The 22,885-nt window shown below is 43.2% G+C and overlaps 1 protein-coding gene across 1 annotated transcript in view; it reads left to right on the forward strand.

Moving 5' to 3' along the window:
* Window positions 1-22,885, forward strand: part of CADM1 (cell adhesion molecule 1) — a 369,237-nt gene that overhangs the window by 308,336 nt on the left and 38,016 nt on the right. Inside the window, exons 7-10 of the mRNA XM_040630655.1 lie at window positions 3,516-3,653; window positions 5,722-5,880; window positions 19,012-19,111; window positions 22,183-22,355. Of these exons, the coding sequence (XP_040486589.1) occupies window positions 3,516-3,653; window positions 5,722-5,880; window positions 19,012-19,111; window positions 22,183-22,355 (570 nt within the window). The remainder of the gene's footprint in view (window positions 1-3,515; window positions 3,654-5,721; window positions 5,881-19,011; window positions 19,112-22,182; window positions 22,356-22,885) is intronic.

Consider the following 22,885-nt stretch of genomic DNA (forward strand, 5'->3'; position numbering starts at 1 on the left):
TGTTTGTAATGAGCACTCTTATAGATTTGAGGTTAGCTAAGAAGAACCTTGACATTTCTTTGCTATTTTCTAGTGTTTCCCCCTCTGATTTTCATTCAGGTTTTCATCTGTATGCACCTCCTTACATACATCTTTGGTTATTTTCATTAATGGCCGCAGGCAGTTTTTACATTTATATGTGTCTGTTTAGTAGAGCACGTTTAAGTATATTCTCTAGTTAGTAGCAGCTTTAATTCATTTTTCCCACAAATGGATTTTTATACTTTACTAATCACTTTTGTATTAGAGTAGACATTGTTGAGTTGAAGGGAAAAACGGGGTACAACTAATAGACCAAAGTAAACTTTAAGTTTTTCTTGTCCGGCCCCATTTTTTTCAGGAAGACTTAAACCACCTTGTTTATATTTTCCAAAGCTTTCTTGCTCTTAAAAAAAAAAAAATCAGAGATGTCAACTTTATAGCTCATGTCAATAAGCCATTGTGATTCACATGATCAGATTTGATTTTAGGTTTGCAGACCACACAGCTCCCAGTACCCTTGCCTGTTTCTTCTTCTCATCTTAGCAAAGTCAGAAATCCTGGCCGCAATCTTGAGAACACTGTGGACTTGGAATAAAATCACTCAGCTCTTTCTCAGGATGCTCTTCTCAGTGATAAACAAGTCCTTTATTTTTCTGCGCTGGTCCCGTTTTCCAAGATGTGGCAAGTTGTCTGCACGTTTACTTTAGCCATGAAGGTAGATGATGTCAGCTCTTCGGGAAGATGACCCGAGGACCTAGCACGGGTACGGGCATCCCCCTAAAGGGTTTGGGGACTTGACAGCGTATCTGTTGCAGGAGAGGAAGAAGCAGCATGTACAATGCCAAGCAATAGGTGATCCAAAACAGAGAGCATGTCTTTGCTGTTGGTCAGGCTCTGAGCCTCCAAACAAAATCTAAGAGGCATTGGTAGGTGTTCCTCTGGCCTCATTTATACGTGCGCTTTTCCATCTCCTTCCTTTGAACCAGCAGACGTGGTTGGTAATGCAGAAAGAGCATACTGTCGTCTCCGTGACCACCTCCATCTCACAGAGAGAAATACCACTGAAGGGAAGCTGCTAGGGGCGGTTAGGGAAAGCCTATGATGAGGAGAGCTAAGCTGTCTTCAGGCCCAGCACAAGAAGGGCGAGAGTGAGGGAAAGAGCCCCAGGAACACACAGGACGCAGATGCCTGACAGAGCCTGTGTTGGAGGCTGGGTGCCATTGAGACTTGACAGTGACACTTGCCGGAATCTTTTAACAACTCTGGGATCTCTCCCCATCACGATTCTTAGGTCACCAGCAAGGTTTCTCTCCAAAGTTACACAAGCAGGCTGGAACCCGATGGACTCCATTGCCCTCTTTGTCCTATCCAAAGAGGATTGCTTTCCCTGAGTCTCCCCTACTCAGTTTGAATTTCCTTAAATTGAGTACTATCTCTTCAGTTACCGTACTCAATTCCATTTCCCGTTGGGCGTCATGGCGTATGCCAACATCAGGAATGATTTCCATCACTCTACTTTTATTTTTGCCTGAACCTTGACAGGAATTACTATTGTCTGACTTCCATTCCTCCATGTGGGGGGCGGGGGGAGGGCGTTCCTATGTCTTTTACTCTTCGGTGGTTTCGTCTTCCTGCCTCTTACTTTGTTCCTCCTAGCTCACCGAGATCTTATTTTCTTCAGGCCTGGGCAATCTTTTCCTCTGACATTTGCTCTAACAATAGCATTTTGTTTCAATATCCCTATGCTACTGCACTCAGAATTTGGTAGTACTTGTTGGTCCAAAACATCTAGTCTTTGTGTGTATTCCCTATCAGCTCTCTAGGTGTGTGTGATGAAAATCTGTAACCATCCTGATTGTCATCTGGCACGAATATCTACGTTCAGGAAATAGCTAGCTGAAGTCGTCCCATATACTTTTGTCACTGCCTTTCTGTGTCTCTTAAAACACTGGCAGATGTGCAACTCCAAACTGGATGTTAGACGATCTCTCTTTATGCTTATTATTTTTTTTTTAATGTAAGCGAGGGTAGTTCTCTGCCATGTTTAACTACTCATTTGGGCCATATCCCTTTGGCAACACATCCAGTTGAACAAATGTGTTCTTTTCCTTTTACACAGGGAACAAAGAAGAGGCCCGCTTTTGCTCTAATAGTCACTCCTGCACACACACACCCCACACGCTGTCTTGCTGAGAAACATATGCAGCCCACCATTTTTCCTTTTCCTTTTCCATCGTTCTCTGTAGGAATTTTCAAGTGCTTCAAGTCCATGTAAGAGTCTTCCTGTACACGGAATTTTACATTGGACTCAAACAGTTGGAAATCTCAAATACGTGGTTTAATCCCATAATTTATTGAAGTGGTATCAGAGATTTATTATTCAACTTGATCATCAGGATGGCATGTTTATACATATTTAATTTCTTGTTTCTCTTCTGAGTTGAGAAACTTATTAATCATAAGGCTCAGAACTGTCTTTGCTTATTCATGGTGGTCAGGGCACAGAGTCTGAGATTCAGTCTGCTGAATTCCGTATTCTTACTGATTTTTATTTCAAGAAGCTCCATCTTGCAGTAAGGTTGCACCTGATGTGTCAACTGAGTTTCATAAAAGATAACATGTTTTCTCACCATCCCCAGCACCCTACCTACTCTGGATTTGATATTCCTCACTTTAGCCCCCAAATATTTTATTCCATCTTATTACATATGCTTAATATGCTTAAAGGAGAGTGGTTTTAATTCTGACATATAAAATGGTCTTGCAGGCACTAAATAGTCATTTTCATCTTTGCTTTCTAAAATCTGGAGCATTAGATTTCAGGACATGGGAAAATTGCTGCAAATTAACTGGCATATCCTATCTTACCGCATCTTTCCATCCAGTAGATTTTATTACTGTGCCATCCATTGGAGATCTTGATTGTATCCTGGTTCTCTGTGGATAATTTTAACTGAATAGAACTGGTTCTGAAGCACAAGTTGTCCGTGTGTTCCGTGTGTGTTTATGGTGAGCGATTCTTTTGAGAGACTTGACGTTTTTGATCTTTGCTGGTTGTCTTTGGAATCTTTCATATGAAGATTGAAATCCAAGGGATAAGTTTAAGGACAGGTAGCCCTTCCAGATCCTTCCCAATGAGGAAGATAAATTCATTAGTGTGTACTCATCTCACTTTTAGATCTGTGTTCTGGTCGGTTTTCTAATAACCGATGGGTAACTAATACCACTATTGTTATAACTTGGTCACTGATGACTTAGGAGTGGGAGGCTGGGCATTTTGTAAGATAACTTCAGGAGAGAAATTCTGAATTAACAACTTCCACATAATTCACACTCTTCGATGATGACTTTGTACTTCTTTTTCCCTCCGGTGGCAGTTCGTTTTAAAATCCCATCAGGAATGTCCATTAGTTGTCTCCTCCGTTTGGTAGCAGTGAGAGTTTCTAATGAAAAGAAGGCTACGTGCGGAAATGGATTCTGTGTTTAATTTGTAGTCCCACCGCGCAACTTGATGATCGATATCCAGAAAGACACCGCGGTGGAAGGCGAGGAGATTGAAGTCAACTGCACCGCCATGGCCAGCAAACCAGCCACGACCATCAGGTGGTTCAAAGGGAACAAGGAGCTAAAAGGTGAGGTGCAGCCTGCCCTGTCCGGCATTAGTGGGCGGGCCCCTGACTCCAGCAGGGGCACAGCTTGGGGGAAATTAAAGATGAATGCCAAACATGCCCCTAAACCAAAAATATCCACTTAGATAGGGCTCCTGATCCATTACTAAACGCTCGTGAAGCCAGAGCGTAAAGGCATTTCATCGAATCTAATGCATGTCCTCCGCCTGTGGTTTGAGGGTTTGTGGTGATAGGTGTTGCTAGATTTTTACTCCGGTGCTCAGAAAGAGCTAGAACTCTTCAGACCAGGAAGAACCACTGTTGGAGGTGTCCCCCGAACTCCGGGTGTCTGTGTTGTCCCTCAGTTCTCATTCACCTTGTGACCTAGAGTGGGTCAGCACCCCAAATTCTCATGTTAGACATTAAAAAAAAAAAGTTACCAGTCTTGATGGTGAATTCCAAGTCATTCTAACACGGATTACTGCACTTTCAGCTGGCTGACTCTGTGCATTCCTGTAGGGGCAGGTGTGTTAAGTGCGGGAAGGATTGCATCCTAATTGTGGATTTGCGGGCACCCCCCCCCCTTTCTCTTAGAATCTGTAACTCACGTGCACGTGTCACTAACCTGCTCTTTTGCAAAGTTTGCAGTTAGTGATGGCGGTGCAGGCCACTCCTTTAATGCTGTTCCCCATCCTCTCTCCCTAGGCCTAGGCCGCCCCAGGTTTGATTCCTGTACCCTCAGATTTCTGCCCCCTTAGCCAGCGCCTTGGCCACAGCCTATCCCCTGGTTGACCCTCCTGTGTCAGTCATCCTGAGTTAAAACTTGTGTGTCGGCCTTCCTACCCCTTCCTTCCCAGGGCTGCCTTGCAAGTAGTACCCAGGGTTCAAACAGCTCTGGTCATTTGACAGAAACGCCAGCTGCGTTTAGCCATTTCTGCTAAAATGGGGATATTAATATTACAGATTGTATGGAATTCTTAGGCAGATGAAATGAGTGAATGTTTGTAAAGCAAGCAGCTGGTATCTGGGCCAAGGTAAGTGCTTGGTGTGTGCTTGTTGAATAAATCAAGAGTGCCAGGAAGAAAAGAATAAGGCCTTTTAGAAAGGGGATATAAAAATCTATATCTAGAAACAGATAAATCTATATATAACAGCTTAAGTTTCAAAAAGCTTGCTCTGTTTTAATCTCCTATTTCCTAGGTATGGTTTTGGAAGGAAGGAGTTTCTCATTTCCCCTCTGCTTTTCTAAGTGAATTGAGCCATTAAATGCGTACCGATAAGTACAAAACATTAAAAGAAAGTTAATGGTGCGCCATGGCCCGGGGAGTGCTGAGTTCAGGAAAGGGGCCGCCTTGGCCTATTCATCCCATCCGGAAGCCTCCTCCCTTCTTTTCTGGGTGTTCTTGGATGTGTCTCCCATCTGGCCCAAAGCCTCTATCTTACTTTGCTCTACCCACTGCCACTGTTTTGTTTTTGTTTTTTTTTTTGCTTTTTTGTTTTTTTTTTTTGTGGTCTCCAAAAGTCTCAGAGTTTAAACATTTCAATTACAATTTCAATTATGTAAATCCATTTAGTTACTTTCCCTCTTAATTGTTGCTGATGGGGGTGGGCAGAGGGGGTTGTTTATATCTCTATGCCTGATTGAATTACTTCGGGGATTTGGATGATGTCCTGGAATTCTTAAACCACATGACAGCCTACTAGATGTTTCAAGTTCAGATGGTGGTAGGGGTGAAAAGCATTTCTCTTTTCCTCCTCCAGAATGCCATAAGCAGTCAGATGGCAAAGTGGTTCAACTTTCAGCTGCCTTTTTGTGGGAGGTTTTAAGATAGAAGACAACATATGTAATATATTTAAATCAAAATAGTATCTATTATGTGGAGTAGAAATACATCTTACATACTCTCCTGCAAGGTTGGAAAGTAGAAAACTATCATTTTCACCGTTACCTACCCACAGCTTACCCTTATCCTGAGTTACTTCCATCGTCTTGATTAGAGTAGCAACGTTGAGGCGGGGAGAGGAGCCTATGGAACCAGGGTGATAGGAATTCACACAACTCTGATTTCTTGGTATATTCCGTGTCTCCCAGGCAAATCAGAGGTGGAGGAGTGGTCAGACATGTACACCGTGACCAGTCAGCTGATGCTGAAGGTGCACAAGGAGGATGACGGGGTGCCGGTGATCTGTCAGGTGGAGCACCCAGCTGTCACCGGAAACTTGCAGACCCAGCGGTACCTTGAAGTACAGTGTGAGTACCTGTGTTGGTCCGTTCGGGCTGCTCTGACACAGTAGCACTGAGTGAGTAGCTCATAAGCAACAGTCATTTATTCCTCGCCATTCTGGAGGCTAGGAAGTCCAAGATCAAGGCGCACCAGCATGCTTATGTTCTAGAGAAAGCCCTCCCTCGTCCTGGTTCATGTCCTCTCAGGGCGGAAGGAGCTGGAGATCTCCAGAGCTGCTCTCACAAAGGCACTAATCCCATTCCTGAGGACTCCACCCTCACAACCTGAGCACCTCCCAAAGGCCCCGCCTTCTGATAGCATCCCAATGGGCATTGGGATTTCAACATGGGAATTGGGGGAGCAAGGGACACACTCGTTCAAATCATAGCAGTACCTGAGCGTGTTATCCTGAGGGCATGGCGTCACAGTTGCTTAAAACACTTCAGAAGCCATTTGTTGAATACATATGATAGAGTTTGTATCTTGTTGTCTTAGTAGTAAAATAATCAAAGGATTATTTTACTGAAACACTGCCATACTACAGAGTGCCAATGAGGATTTTCAAAATACTACATTTAACCCAAATGTAAAACTTTAAAATGATTCCAATCTGTTCTATCACATGACTTAATTAATTGCATTTTATGAATGTTGACTATAATCATTTCTATGTTAGCTTCACAACCAAGGGTAGTTCCTTCCACTTTCTTAGCCCCAGCAGAAGTGCTGAATATTTTTTATAGAGGGGCTTTTATTCCCATTCTCCATCAGCATTTTGTTTTAAATTGCATGTTCTCTTCCATTTTTAGCTGAAAGTATAGCAGTGAGTTTAAAAGTGGAACTCTTTGAGATTGGTGCCACAATCTCAGTGGTTTCATCAGTAACAGCTAGATGGTGGGGAGTGAGGTTGTCTCCTCACTGTGCCCAGTGAACTAAAGACACTCTCCTTATTTCTTCTATGGACTCTTCTGCTTGCCAAAATGTTTTCTGCACAAAACTATCCTTGTGGCAGAGTTGTGGCCAGGTAGTCAACTTCTCACTTTTTTACCAGAGCTTCTGTAACCAAGCCTCTGAAGGATTGCAGGTGATATTTGAGTGTGCATAGTGGGAATGGTGTAAGAGTTTGGTTGGAAAGGCAACCACCAGGGGTCTGATAAAGGCAAAGCATTACCATCGTTAATTCTTCTGTTAATTTCCTGGGGCTGCCATAACGAATTACCACAGACTTCATGGCTTAACACGACAGATTTATTCACTCATAGTTCTGGAGGACAGAATACTAAAATTGAGGTGTTAGCAGGGCCACACTCACTCAAAAGGCTCTAGGAGAAGAGCTTTCCTTGCCTTTCCTGGCTTCTGGGGACCCCAGATACTCCTTGGTTTGTGGCCGTATCTTTCTAGTCTCTTGCTTTGTCTTAACACGGCCTTCTCCTCTTCTCCGTGTGTCTCTTAAAAGGACACTTGTTGTTGGAGTTAGTGCCCACCCAGGTAGTCCAGAATGGTCTCCTCTCAAGATCCTGAACTTGATTACATCTGCAAAGACTTCTCTTTCTGAAGAAGGCCATATTCGCAGGTTCTGGGGCTAAGAAGTGAGCATGTCTTTTGAGGGCCACCGTTCAGCCCACTACAATCTCTGTCACGTGTATACATTGACTGAGCAAAACAGGGGCCAGGAAAAGGTGTAAAAAGTGGCTTCTAATCGCTTCTCCACCTTGTGGTAAAAAGTTGCTTCTAAGGCACTAATCCCATTCTAGCCTTTTCTTACTCTGTGAGTTTGGCTCAATTTAACATTACATAATGCAGGTTTTTCTTGTTAATTCATTTCATCTCCATCATTATGTAGCTTCATTATGGGCATCATGCTTATAATTTTCATATCACTAAAACTATTGTGGTGTAATGTCCCTATAATGGGAAAACAGAAATGATCAGATATTATCTAAATTGGCAGATAGTAGATTTCTTGTGACTTTGTTAATATGTAATTCATTTAAGCAAACTTAATATCCATTAACTTTCCTTGTAGGGGCCCATTAGCTTTAATAATACATTAACTCCTTTGTGAAACCTGAGTAGACATTCACCCAGTCCCCACCCCTAAACTCTTGCAGTATCCCCAGAGTATATTCCAAATAGAATATAGCCCCACCCACCTATGAAATTACACTCACTCCCAAATGCAAAATTTTTAAAGCACTATGCCTCCTACCTCTTGGAAGACTTGATAATGATCTTTATAAGCCTTGTCTTCCATATTCTGTAGACTCAAGAGAGATTTGTCCTTCTAAGAACAAGGAATAAAGTTCCATATCTGAATCCATTTGACTTCAGTCTTAGAGCACTGCTAGCCGTCAACTACAGGGAAGTAACCAGTGCCTTCCAAAAACATAGACACATCTATTGATCATTTTTACTCTAACGTGGCACTGTTGCAGGGTTCTTGTCTCACAGAGCTGAAGAATGAATCTCGCGGGCAATAGGGTGAAGGAAGTGAAAGTTTCTTAAGGGAAGATGAGAACAGAAAGGAAAGCTCTCTAGAGTGAGAGGGGTCTCTGACGGGGAACTTGGTAAATATCTCATCTATAACATTTAGGACAAACAAGGTGGATTTGTAAATATTATGAAAATATCTATATTTAGAACAAACAAGGTAGATTTGTTATATTTCCTTCTTTCTGGTTAATATCTTGTCTAATATGTCTCCACATCTGGGGTTTCTGTGAGCCTGGTTACAGAGCCCCCTTCCTGTCGCTCCCTGCCTACCCTCACCTGTCCCTTACTCAGCACCTTTTTATGGGAGATTATTGTTTTTTGGTTTTGTTTTTTATCTAAAGTGAGCCACACAGGCATTTTCTTCTCGATACCTCATTTTTCAGAATGTATGTAAAGAGAAAGTCTTTTTACATAAAAGAAGGTTAAGAGTCACCAACCATTGTTTTAATCTGAATGGGAATTGAGAGTCGTCTTTGGCATCTTAAATAAGACTCAGTGCTCAAGAAAGTCACCTGGCAGAGCGCCTGGGTGGCTCAGTTGGTTAAGCATCTGCCTTTGGCTCAGGTCATGATCCCAGGGTCCTAGGATCAAGCCCCACATTGGGCTCCCTGCTTAGCAGGGCGTCTGCTTCTCCCCTCTGCCCCTCCTCCCACTCGTTCTCTCAATCTCTCTCTCTCAAATAAATAAATAAAATGTTAAAAAAAAATGATGATTCCCTACCCTCCATTCCTGGAGCACTACAAACGACTTGGCGGAGTCGGCTAGGAATTCCTTAAGTAGCTCCTCCAGACACGACTGGAATCGTCTCCCTCATTTCCTGCCAGCTTTACTCTCCTCAACACCAGCAGCTGTGCAATAACAAAAAAGCCCCCTGCCTCCAATGCCTAAGGCGCTCAGACTCTGGGCGCTAAGGCTTTGTTGGTCCTTGGCCATTGTCAGTGGTTCAGCTCCATCCCTCTCATGGCCCTCTCTCTGCAGACAAGCAGCACGGCGTCTTGATGGCAATGAGAAGAGATACTTAAATCCATGAGATTCAGCAGCCAGTCTGCATGGATGTGGAATCATTTTGGATACTCTGTGAGGACTACTGGACCCTCATTTTGTAATTGGCTCAAACCCTTAGCATCAGCAGTTCTTAACCTTCTTAAAAACTCCTTTAAAAATCCCATAGACCTGGAGAAGATGAACAAAATCACGTATCCATTACACTTTGCTTCCAGTTTAAGGAGTCTGTTTATCCTACAGAGTTACCCTAACTTCATTTATTTGAGGACCAGTTTTCCTGTATCCACAGGTGGTCTATACTCTTACCTCATTTAGAGCTTGTCTTTAAGTCACTGTATTGCTTTTCCCTAACAAAGACCTGTGAAAAAATATCAAATTAGGAATTTTATTTTGCTATGTGAGTTATGTTTAATAAACATCAAAATAAATACATAACTATTAATGTCCTTTGCTACCTAAAAAGATTTTTTAGTATCATTTATAAGCATTAGGTTATATCAACAAGAAATACTAAACTGGCCCATGGACCTCAGATTAAGAGCAGTTCTTCTCTGAGTAGATAAGACTACCTTGGGGGAACTCTAACCTGTTGGAATTGGTATTCATTATACTCACTTGGTTCAATCCTGGCCCATTTTGCTACGTGAAGCCTTCTGGAAACCATTTTCTACCTCATCTAAGACCTATGGCTATTAACCAGCATATGAACAGGGTAACCTGACAGACAATGGATTTGAGTTCTGTATAAACTATGTTCTTTTAAGAAGATACCTTTTAAAAAGGAAATAACAAAGACCTACATTGTATATCGTTAAACGGCTTACCTTTAAAAAGTCGGGGAAAAGAGGAGTGGCAGAACGGAGAGCTACCATATTGTGTAGCAGACAAGGCTTGAGCTACAACTTGGAATTGCTTTTGTCTTGTGGATTTAAGTCCTAATTAATTGAACACAGAATTTTGCAGTGTTTGTTTGTTAGGACCCTTATTTGTGGTACCAGGAGAAATTGTTGTGCCCAATTATGTGAAAAATCAGCCAGATGTGTATGCTGTCATACTTTTAATAATCTTTAAGTTCGTGGTGAGTACAGATATTAATTGTGTAGTATGCATTGAAGTGATTAACATCAATGTAATTTATCATCTGGAGATTTCTGAACATAAATAAATGAGTTGTTTTGTTCAGCAAGGTGTTGACCCCTTCAGAATTAGTGAATTAAAGCCCCCCCCCTTTTTTATTATAAATATGAAAGGCACCACAATCAGCCAAGTGTTCAGTTATTTGATTTTCTGGGGCATTAGCCGCTCTTGTTTGTGACATTTCCCTGTTGGGTGCTCGTTTGCAAGCTCATTAATAAGGTTTTCTCATAGGAACGTTGCTGGGAATGAAGAACATACAGTAGGGCTCTTAGTTGTCTGGCTTTCATTGTGAGAGTCCGCAAGGCTACGGCGGCAGCAGCACACAGCTCAATGTTTAAAACAGAAAATAATTACGCGCAGAAGCTGGAATTCAAAGATCTCCTGCCTTAGATGTTAGGCAGAGAACAGTTTTGCCTTTTAATGTTCTGAGCTATATAACCCTAAATTCCTTCTGTGCATTTTTTTTTCTTCTGCATGTCTGCGTACGTGGCCATTGCTCAAATTTACAACACGGTTGATGATAACGGAGCGTGGTCCAATTGTAGCACGGTTACTGGAGGTTCAGATCTGAAGGAACGTACTCTTGTCAAATAAAAGCCTGTTTAAAGGAGAACAGTTCACTGTCTAAGCGTTAAAAGAAAACTGTTTAAATAGCATCAAGGTGGCAACACATAGCGACGTAAGCTGGGATTTCAAAGAAGAGCTGTGACCCTCAGTATGAAATTCAGATCGCTGTGCAAAGTGGGCAAACCTCACTCTGGACTGAGGTGAATCCCCAGCTCTTGAATGGCTGCCGTGTGTCTTTCGCTTTCCCCCATCACAGCCTTGCTCTTTGAAATGGTTTGCAAAAATCCTCATCTTGTGAGGGTTTTGGGCGTGTGCATATTTGTTTAAAAAGAGAGAGAAAGAGAAATTGAGATGAGTTTTGAAAGGGAGAATGAAAACAAAGACTCTAGAAATGGATGTTTGAATACCTTCCCTCCTCCGATTATCATCTGATGGTTGTTTTCGTAGGCATCATTTGCAAAATGAGTTTTATTGACTCCGTATGGGCAGATATTTTGTAAATCCATTTTCCTGTTCATCCAGGGTCCGGAGAAGACTGGATTTCTCCTTTCATTCCCTCATTTGGGGGAAAATTGGGCATTGATGGGATGATCAAAACCTGTTCTCTCTCTGTGCCAAAATAAATGTTTCTCTGGTATCGACAGTGCCCTGCAGTGAAGGAGGGATAAAAACCTGGAAATAGGAATGTCTGTCCCTGCGTGGAGCGGAAGATAACACATGGTTTCCCAGAGCGGGTCCTGTATCCATCCTCCCCCCGTCATCTCTGTTCCCAGATTGTATTCCTCAAAGCACAATAGCTGGGGTTCCCCGATTTGGCCTGTTTCTTTCTGATCTCCTGTCTCGTCTTTGAACAGAATCTGTTCTTCCTCCCACTCTCCCTTCCTTTTATTTTTTTAAAGCAATGAATTGAGTTTCGGCGAAGTTATTTCGGTATTTGTTATTCCTCACGGAGACCCCTTGATTCCAACGAATGTCGAAGCTGTCATTTGTTGTGTGATCACAGAGCAGGGGCGGGCCCACAGTCCCGATATCATTAACTCGGGGGCTTGTTCTGGAGTGTTCTGTAGCACCCAAGGGGACAGGAGATAGAGGAACCCGTATTCAAAAAGCAAAGAGTAAGTGTCGGGCCAAGTCTGTTGTGAGCAGGACTGGAATGACGTGACCGGTCGAAGAAGAGAAAGCCACCACCTCTGCCTTCTGAGGGCACCCTCGGTAGACGGAGGCCTCTGACTAAGGATGTTCTGTCCACCTCTCGCTGTCTGACTTATTGTATTTGCGGAAGCTGTGTCTCTGTGGCTGTGGACATTGAGCATTTCCACTGTGAAACTAGTCTTCTAATGGTTTTTAACTCAAGGTCACATTTCAATTCTGTGGAAGGTTAAATGGTTGTGAAGTTAAAATCTGAAAATCGAAAACGAGTGGTCAGACAACATCCTTTATGATTTCCCCTAAGATCCCACCTTGGAGATACACCAGAAATGCTAAATAAATGTGTAGTGAAAGGGAAGCATGTAAATCAGAACACCTGGGCTGAACCTTAAATTTGGGGAGCTGGATTGACCTTCCAGAAGAATAATACCATTATATTTTGTGCTAAGGGCTATTGAAGTGATTCAACAGGGAGGCCCTGAGACTGAGGTAACTCATGCCTTGGGTAGCCTACGGGAGCAAACGAAAACCTCAGCCCAAATCCCCAGGCTCCCAAGAAAATGAAACTGAAGCCACCACCAATCAGGAACAGCCAACTAGGCTTTCCCCAAATAAGGCAACTGCTTCATCCACAGCCAATCACATAATGGCCCTTGCTGTGCTTCCCTGTCTTCTCCTAAAAACCTTTCCCCTAGCTCCTGTGGCTGGAGCATTTTCAGTGTGGTGTTGCCCTGCTTGAATCAATGCATGCTCAGATAAACTCTCAAGAATGTTAATGTGCCCAGTTTATCTTAAAACAAGGTTAAGACATATTCATGGTCTGACTTTGTGTGTGTGTGTGTGTCAGTAGCAGAGCTTGGAGTAGGGGTCCATGCCCTGGTATCTCTCCAGTTTCTCATGCATTCATTCGCTCGGTAAACAAGTATTGAGTGCCTACTGCATTTGCCGGGCACCGGCCCTGTGCTGGGAACCGGATACAAAAGACCCAAAACTTTTCTTTTTACAGAGCTGATTTTCCTATGAAGAAAATCATGCTGTAAGGCTTTTCCTGTCCAGCATTCACTCTCAAATTTTAAAGATTTCTCAAAGATAGGGAGGAGTGCTATATGAATGTGCCACCCGTTTCAAAAGCACTGGAAACAACTTTTTGCCGCAACATCACAGAATAAAATTTTGATTCTGTTGGGTAAACAGTAATTTCAGTATCCGCAGAACTATTTGGAAGTTGCAACAGGCAGGAACTGCATTCCGCTGGAGTGATGTGGCACATGCTTGTTGGTCCCACATCTCCCACCATGTTTGACTCCTCCCACTCCTAACAGCGCCGTCCTCCTCATTGCAGTGCTCAGATTCATACAGCAGATGTAACAGCAGGAGGTCCTTCACCTGGCAAACAAACAAAATAAATGGCAGTGAGAATTATTCATGAATGTTTTATGACATTAGAAAGCAAACCTTTTGCAAGATGTGAAACTCCTGTGAAGGCTCGGTGTGACTGTTCTCAAACCAGACCCAATCACCTCCTGCTAGCGGACACTATCTTCCTTCAGTGCAAAGCTGGCCTCTCTCGCCAATCCAGGCAGCCGTATTGTAGGAGCCGATTCTTGCCTCGAGCTCCAAAAAACCCCTAATACTCACCAGATCTTAGGTTAATCTTTGCATTGTCGTGCTCCTCCAAACTGCGGTAATCCTCCGTGATTGACAAAGACTCTTGAGTTGATGCTTCCCCACCTGAATGCGCAGGCGCTGACCTATACTTCTCCCAGCCATTCCGATACGTCTGGGCACTTGCTGCCCTTGAGTTCTCTCTGGTAGAGGCCCTGAGACCATTAGTATTTGCTCCACAGGCTTCCAGTCCTGCTGTAACGGATATTCGGAAATTGGAAGAAATCTAAATAACGGCCATGAAGAGCCGGTGTCCCTAATGCAGTTGCAGGAGCAAATTTGCACCCAAGCCCTTGGGCCTGGTTGCAGTTAGTGCATCAGAGGACATTGGATGCCCACATTCCCTGATTTTAGAAGTTCTTGGCGGGGGGGCGGTTTCAGGAGACCCTGGGGTAATAAGTCTAGTACTGGGATATCAGGCATCCTCCTCGTGCCTCAGCTCTACTCCTGTCGGGTACATGGGAAGGATGACATCCCAGGCAAAAGGAAACTGCAAAGTACCCTTTTGTTTATTTTTTTTTAATAAATAATTTTAAAAACCTGCTTCGTTAGTGTTGTGATCTAGAGAGAAGGAAGCGATGACTTTTCATTTACATAGGAAAGTGAATACAGGTTACAGAGTCTCGAGCTTCATCTTCCGGAAAGATCATAGAACCTGGTGCAAGGTCAGACTGGCATGAAATCAATTGTAATCTGCCAGCAAGCCGTTCTAACCTCTTTAAAAGTTTCCTTTTATATATATATTTTTTCCCTTTGTAGAGAGAGCAAAGTACATTTAAAGAAAGTCTCATCAAATTGGAATGTCTTTCTAATATTATTTTTTTAATTGGTTGCTCCTGCAGGGTGACCCAAAGCCTCCTGGCATTTAACCCTCTGCACGACTTTGACTAATGAACGAATTTTGTCTGCTATAAGAGTCTTGCTAAATGTCTTTTATAGGGTTTTTAAAAAATGACAGTGTATTATGAAAACCTCAGATCCCTCGACCTAATTGATTGGCTGTTGGTGATGCCATCTCTATAACTATAATGTTCCATAAGTGCACAGACCTAACTATTTTTCTTATTTTTATATAGCAGTTCCATTTTATAATGACATTAAGCCATTCTGAGCGATACATTTCTGGGTAGTTATTGCACTTGGGTAGAAAGTGTCATCTGGCTTGTAGCCTTGTGCCTTACGACACCAACCGAGGCGTAAAATGATCACCCAGAAAATGTACTGGGCCTTACCTCATTACTTAAAAATAAATCTTGGAGTCTGGGTCTGTCTCAGAAAAGCTTTGGTGGGTTATAACGTTTGATTTATGAATATAATTAAAATATAAATGATGAGCTTTGGGCTATTCAGTCAGCCATCTGGATTGTGCAGGATTTTGACAAACTCACATTGTAGTCAGGATCTTCCTGGGAAAATTTAACCTCCCTGAGTTCTAGAGGCGCCAGTGGAATCCCAGGGTGTCTGGTCCACCTGTTGAGCATACCTGAGTTCCTCTTTCAGGGCAAAGGAAGGGGATGGATCTTGGCGCACAGACTGCCTGTGTGAGTCGTAGGCTGAGCGTGAAGATGGTTCGGCTACCCCAGAGCCAGATCATACGTGGATAAATGCTGCCTGTGTCAACACACGAGGACATTTTTCTGTATAATACAAACAAGATTAATGTTTACCTTTTCTGCCAGCTATTAAGGTAACTGTGGCAGCTGTGCCCATAAGGAGATGGTAGATGTTTCTCCAGGAACCTGAGGAGTAAATTGGGAAAATCCATTATCAAAATTGAAGGTGCATTTTCTATGGCTTTGTAGGATTATTTTTTTTTTTTTAATATAAGTTCCAGGTACAGCAGATCCTTAGCTTGTTCTTCTAATTTCTGTGAGTAATTGGCATCTGGGAAACAGCCATTAGTAACATAGGAAAGTGTTTAACTAGAAGTCTGTGGTACTGAAGGCAAGAGTGGATTAGATTTTCAACACTCTTTTTATTATTAATGGAAGTTGAGCATGTAAAACCCTTAGTGCGCGGTGCTGAAAAATATACCCTCTCTGTGTGCTAGTAAATTACACAAGGGGGAAAAAAACAAAAAACAAAAAAAACAAAAAACAGAAAAACCTTCCACATAGGCCAGCAGGCATCCTGCTTCTCCTTAATTAATGGGCGGAAGTCAGCAGAGCATGGAAAATGTAGTCCTTCCGTGGATCAGAGATTAACCTATAAGCAAATGTTACATTTCAGCCCAGATTTTCGGCTTTAAATTTAGCCTCGCCCGGAAGGCTTCCTAGGTAAAAATGACAGAGGTTTCCTGACCAGGAACCCTGTTATGTGCTGCTGCTTCTGGATGTGAAATACAAGGGAGCGGGTCTTTGGCTGTCAGTGTTCTCAGTAACATAACCTCCCATTGCTTGCTTTACTTACTTACTAATTTATTTTATTTTTTTGATTTTATCTTATTTATTTATCTATTTTTTTAACCGTTCTCTTTAACTTTTTTATTTTTTAACTTTTTATTATGAACATTTTCAAACATACACTAAAGCAGCATACTGATCAGTAGTGACCACCCTGCACCCATGACTCAGCTTTACCTCCCCTTTCCTGAGACTCCTTCCCTCAGACATCCCCAAAACACCCCGCCCATCTGCTTATCCCAGCCCTCTGGCCACTCCCCAGAGTCTCTGTAATTCCCTCTTTCTCCACCTTCCTGAGGCCTTGCTGGTGCTGTGTTCTTACATGCTCTCCTTGCTGTTGCAAGAACTCAGCCCATTAGACTCTCCGCTTGGCTTGTGGATGGCTGTCTTGTCCCTTTGTCTTTATGTGGTCATTCCTCTGAGTGTGTCTGTGTCCAATTTGCTCTTCTCATAAGGACACCAGTCCTATTGGATTAGGACCCCCTTCAGTGACGTCATTTTACAGAACCTCATCCGTGACCCTTCTCCCACTAGCACAATGGCATGAAACAAGCAATCCCCAAATGCTTAAGAGTGCTGGCTAGGACATCACAGACTCGCACTGAATCCCACCTCTGCCACCAACCAGTAGTGTGACTTGTGCAAGTCACTCAGTATTTCCAGGAATCAGTTGCCTTTTCTGTAAAGTGAGAATCAGATGAGGTAACACACGTGCAGGGTTTGGGAGAGTTTTATGAGGTTATGTATAGAAATCACGTAATACTAGCTGTCTCTCTCCTCTGGTTGAATGAGAACTTCACAAAAGTGGGGAGGAGTTCTAATTCTCTTTATATTTCTAGTGCCTAAAACAGTGCCTGTATTCATTTATTTCTATCTTGTGTTTGTAATGAACTTCAGCAGCCAGCTCTGTGTTTATGTGTTACACCACCAAGTAGAGTAAACTCGCCTGTGTCACCCAGTGGTTGTATTTAGTGTAAGCTGTAGCCTGGAGCTCTCCAAGGAGGGTGTCCAAGAGCTCTTCTACCAGCAAGCCAGTCCTCATTCAAGGTCATCATGTTTATCCTGTCTGTTTCTGCCTCTCTTTAGTGACCAGGTTCCCAACCCAGTTACCAGTACCTGGACACCTCCACGCCATTTTGCTCTCGAACGTTCCCTTTGCCAGCAAGTCCAAGAATAGAACCATGTTACTTTGCAAGGGTCCGCTGGGGCTTTCAGGCCTGTTAACTTATGCCCTCTGGCAAGTGGCTTAGCTTCTCAGAAAGGGTTACCCGTTCACAGTGTGCAGTGCACACTGGTGTACAAGAAGGCACTCTTACAAAGTTTTGAATGCGTGTGGTTTTCAGAGACAGAAAGATCTGTGATGGGAGCGAGACTGTACCAACGTGTCTGGAAAGCAGCCAACCCCAGAGAGGATTCCCTCGTGCCGCTTATTTTAGCCGAGTACGTGTTGAGATCGGTTGAGCCCTGCCATATTTCTGATTTCCCTCTCAGTCCATAGGATGAATGTTAATGAGCTAAGCACTGCTTGTAAAAGGCCAAGGGGCTGTTGTTGAGGTGGTGTGATTGTCTGAGAAAGTAAAGTTACGGAAATTGTTTTGACCTTTCAGCCAAGTGATGTCTTGCCCTCTCGCATTTATTACTCTTGGGTACGTTTCCAAAAATACACATTTACAGAGCCACAGCATTAAATGAGAAAACTGATTTAGGGATTAATAGCTTGTTAGTTCAGCATAGAAAAAAAAAGTGTCCCCATTCCATTCAGGTTTTATTTGTAAATGTATCTGTATGTGTTTCTAAATTAATCCCAATCCCTTCTGGTTCCCTCCCTAAGCCCCACACCTCCTGTCATTCATCCCTTGGACCCAAACCCCCACAAACTCCAACATGGGTTTTAAGTAGCCAGTAGATATAAGAACACCTGTGTCACTTAGCTAAGTACTTGACTGCCTTCGGAAGCTATACTTGGTTTTAATTATGGATTGCCACTGGGAAATGTAGTTTTGAACTAGAAAGCCCAACATTCACAGGGCTGCCTGTCGTTAAGTTATCTCCATGACCTTAGACTGGCTACTTCATTCTCTGGGTACCAGTGTTCTGATCCCTCAAACTGGGCTTATCCTACTACCAATGACAGTGCCTACCGTAGCAGGCCCTCAGTATCTGCTTCCTTCCTTCTCCTGTGTATACATTGAGACATCAAAGAGTTTCGTTGGGACCACCAGAACCTCCCATTTCTTTATTCTTAAAGCCATTTGAATGGAATTCAGAAGGTTTGCCTTTCCCATTTGAAATCAAGAGCCTGGAAGGGGCAAACTTATTAACATGCATTGTCACAACATATTGTCGCATAGTAATATATGATATATGATAAAATGTATCAATTCTGAGCACCACAAATATCTGTGGCTTCACCTCAGCATGAAGGCAAATGAGTTTCCTTTAGCTTGAGTGAGTTTGGAGATAAACTTCAATGTAACAAAATGTCTTTCACAGGAAATGTTTGATGTGGCGCAGTTGGCTTATGAATCTCTTATCTGTTCGCGGTTCACTCCTTGGAGTTATTAGTCAATTTAATTTGAGCAAATGCCAGGATTACTAACTAATTAGGAGGATGTTAGTGAAGGCATGAGAATGGGGAGAGAGCGAGTGCTGGTGATATGGGGTTTGTGGCAGCATGCAAGTCTGATTTTTGCCCGATACCATTTGCTAAACATTATGCTTTGTGTTGTTGTCACACAGATAAGCCTCAAGTGCATATTCAGATGACTTACCCTCTACAAGGCCTAACCCGGGAAGGGGATGCGCTCGAGTTGACATGTGAAGCCATCGGGAAGCCCCAGTAAGTTCTGAAGGCCAAGGTTGGAAGAGGGTCATGAGCAGTAAATGTCACAACACGGAGATGTGCGTTCACAAGTCACCAGCCTGTCACCTGTCTCCTGCCGTAAAGGATGGAAGATTTTTAAAGAAATAAGGAATATTCAGTGTAAAGGGGAATAAATACCTATGGTTGGCTCTTAATAGTCAGGATTGGGAGGAAAATGAAATGCCAGCTAAGATTGAAATCTCAGCTAATTCTATTTTATTATCATCAACATGATTGTCAGTACTATCTTCTCTCACAAAAAATAATCCTAATAAATTTTTAGTATGCCCACAATCTAATGATAAATCTGCTACCTTCTGTGTTAATGTCTGAGCTGCTGGAAAGATGGTTTTCAGACTTAAATTAAGCCGCTGTGATTAGGGCCAGCCGTTGGAAAATGAATTTGCCCTACCTTTAATTTTGCTTCTCCTTCCCTCAAAGAAAAGTGACTCCTAGAAGTATTTCTGTTAGTAAGGAATGGTCCCAGAGCTTTTCTCAAGGAATGTGTGCATGCCATTGCAAAAGAGAAAGACCCTACTGATGCTCTTATTATATGGAAAAGTCCAAGGCAGCTGCTTCCCTGCTGAATGAATGAAAGTGAACTAGGGAAACTGCCATGTATCATCACTAATAGGACAAAAAAGCCACCTAGTGGGGCCGCTTTAGATGTCCATCCAGTTTTGTTTGGGGAGAGGAGAGAATCTCCTCTTTCTAGGAGAGTGAAGATTATATTTAACTGTTTCTTATGGAAAAAACAATCCACGGACTCCTAAGATGGAACAAGTCAATGTCGAGATTATAAGCCCTCAAACTTTGCGTGGTCCCCAACAAAACCAAACAAAACAGCATTGAGCTCCCTCTGCTGTCCCTGTAGCATGATTTTTTTTTCCCCTCAGAGTTTTATTAACCAGCTTCAGTATCGGAGTTTTCATGCTCTAAACATCTTCAGGAAGCTTTCCCGAAATCTCTGGAAAGCACTGTCCCCGTTACAGCTACGGCGTGATCTCTGACAAGAGACCGGGCAGCCAGACGGAGTGGGGCTGCCGTCTGCGCGCTCCCGCATCAGTGCTCCCTGCGTCGGGCTTGCCTCTCTGCGGACTGGAACCTGCCTCTGTCCGTCCTCCCCCTGTGCAGCTTTACAGATGACCTTTAGGAAGTAGGAGGTGGTCTTGGCTCTGTCTGGCTTTTCCTCTGGTGTTTCCAAGTTACTTGGTTTGCTACACTTCGAGCTTTGGCGGAGCGATCTTTTTCTCCCTCGGACATGGCAAAAGATGCAGGTCTTTCTTTCTGTAAGCTGTTTGGGTTATGCCCTGGTTACTGGTTTAAGTTGCCTAAAAAAAAAAAAAAAAAAATCCAGTGGAGAAAAATAAATTCTCCCAGGCCTCTCGCCACTCGTAATACCTATATTCAGCCATATTAACCACATTTACAGTATATGGCTTTGCTAACCTATATTTTGTTTCTGTGGGTTTTTTCCCCCTGAAGAAGGTACTGTGTTCAATTGAATGTGCCACGGGGACAGTAAATTACATGTTTCCTTCAGGACATTTATGCCAGAGAGGGTATTTGTTTGTTCCTCTCTGATCAGAACGGGTGTGTGGTCGTGTGAGCAAGCACGCGTTACTCTGCTGCCATCCCTTCTAGCATATTACCTATTTATTTTCTCAAGAAATTGCATACAATAAAAATGGTAATTTAACTTGCCATTAAATGTTGTGAATATTCTCAGCACTTACCCCCACTGATTGTTTCAGCTGTCAAACAGCAGGACATTAGATCTGATTGCCAGGCAGACCCATTTGCCATTGCCTGCAAGGAGCCCATATGCAGGACTAATTTTTAAATAATTTACTGGGTTGTGATGACAAACCCATGTGTAATTAAAGAAAAATTGTAACTTCACATCCCATTTGAAAATTGGAATGCTACTCGACAGGGCTAACTTGGGTGTTCGCTCATCATTAAACATTGGGTCTTTGGTCCTGTCGCCACTCCTGGAGGTAGACATGGGGACCGACAGGAAGTTACTTCTGTGCCCGTGTCTCTGCGGCCCTCCTTTAACATGAGAGTTTCAGGCACAGTCATCCATGTGGCCCCGATGTCACAGGAGGTTGAGGGAGCTGCCTTGAAGAACACGCGTTTTAGATTCAATGAGTTTGAAAGATACTTGGTGCCTGTGCTGTTTTGGCCCTGGAGCATCTCGTGAAATTTGCTTTTCCCTGATGGACGCAAACGTGGTACTTTAAATCCTGAAAACAAACGTGCTTCTGAGCAGAGGAAGATGCTCCCCTCAGTGACTGGCCTGGGAGTGCCGCCCTTGAGCCGCAGGGCCTGCAGGTGCCCGTAGAGAGGGAGAGGGTGACAGCGTGTGGGACTCGGAGAGCCAGCAAATTACGGCATTTTGCCGAGGAACACATAGATAAGGTCAACTGGGTCGGGAGAAGCAGGTTATGGGTAGGGTTTAAGGGGAAAAGAAGTGATTGCATCTTTCCTGAATGAATAGAGGTGGTTTTTCCAATAGCAGAGGTCAAAAGAAAGCAGCATTCAGATGTAAAAGTCTGTTTCTTTTTGCAAAACTTGAAATCATTGAAATATCATAAGTGGCTTCGGAGCAAGAGCCTTGGTGTATTAGTAACCATCAGAGTAGTGCATGTATCACTAGCTGAGAATTTGCTGTTTTCCCCCTAATTAATGAGATGATTAACGGTGGGTGAGCTCTGTCCTGTCTGAATTTGTGTGAAACCACTCAGCAGGGCATAAAAATGGGGCACATTGGTTTATTTGCTGATTTGTTAAAGTCGAATTGGAAATAATGAGACTCCTGCTTATGGTCTGTTGAAAGTTTTTCAACACTTGACAATGTTTTTTTTTTTAAAGTTTATCCCAAACAGGCTAGGGGGACTTCACGGCTATAATTCTGTGAACTTAAAACATGTCTTTCATCATGTCACCCTGCGTGTAGCTCCTCTAATGGGTGGGTGGGAAGCAAATGCAGACGTCTTGGTGGGAGACAATGAAGCAGCCTGTTTTTCCTCTTTCCTCTGCAGGCCGGTGATGGTGACCTGGGTTAGAGTGGATGACGAAATGCCTCAGCACGCCGTCCTGTCCGGGCCCAACCTGTTCATCAATAACCTAAACAAAACAGATAATGGTACATACCGCTGTGAAGCATCTAACATAGTGGGGAAAGCTCACTCGGATTATATGCTGTATGTTTACGGTACGTGGAAAGCTAAAACGGTCTTCTACTAGACTCACTTACGTGTAGCTGCTGCTTGTGATTCCCTCCCAGAGCTTTTGGTCAAGTTGAAAACCGAAAGCCAGTTTGTTTTCTTCAAGAACTTCAAGAAGCCTGGCCTGAGGTGGACCCCAGTGTCTCCACCTGGGAGGGCAGTGACTTTTCTTCTCTCCCTCTAATTGTGGGAATTTCCCACTAGATCACAGTCCCTGGTCATGCTGAGCAGGAAAGCTGTGTCCTCAGGCACGAGCAATCGAGATTATGTTAGAAATAATGACTGCAAAATTCAGCCTTACCAATTAATGGCTGTTTAGCTCAGAAAGTTTATTCCCAGTGGTATTTTCCTGTGATACCTCAGCTAGCCTCTCTCCTGCTTTGATGAACAGAAGTATCCTGTTTTCAGCATGAAGCTATTACATTCCCGAAGATGTTGCAAGCCGGTAAATTCTTGGAGAGAAAATATAGGGTCCTTGGCAGCTACGTAAACCACCACTAGCTACTCCTTTAGACAC

Source organism: Ursus maritimus, unplaced genomic scaffold (assembly GCF_017311325.1).
Source record: "Ursus maritimus isolate PB19 unplaced genomic scaffold, ASM1731132v1 scaffold_16, whole genome shotgun sequence".
Lineage (NCBI taxonomy): Eukaryota > Metazoa > Chordata > Mammalia > Carnivora > Ursidae > Ursus > Ursus maritimus.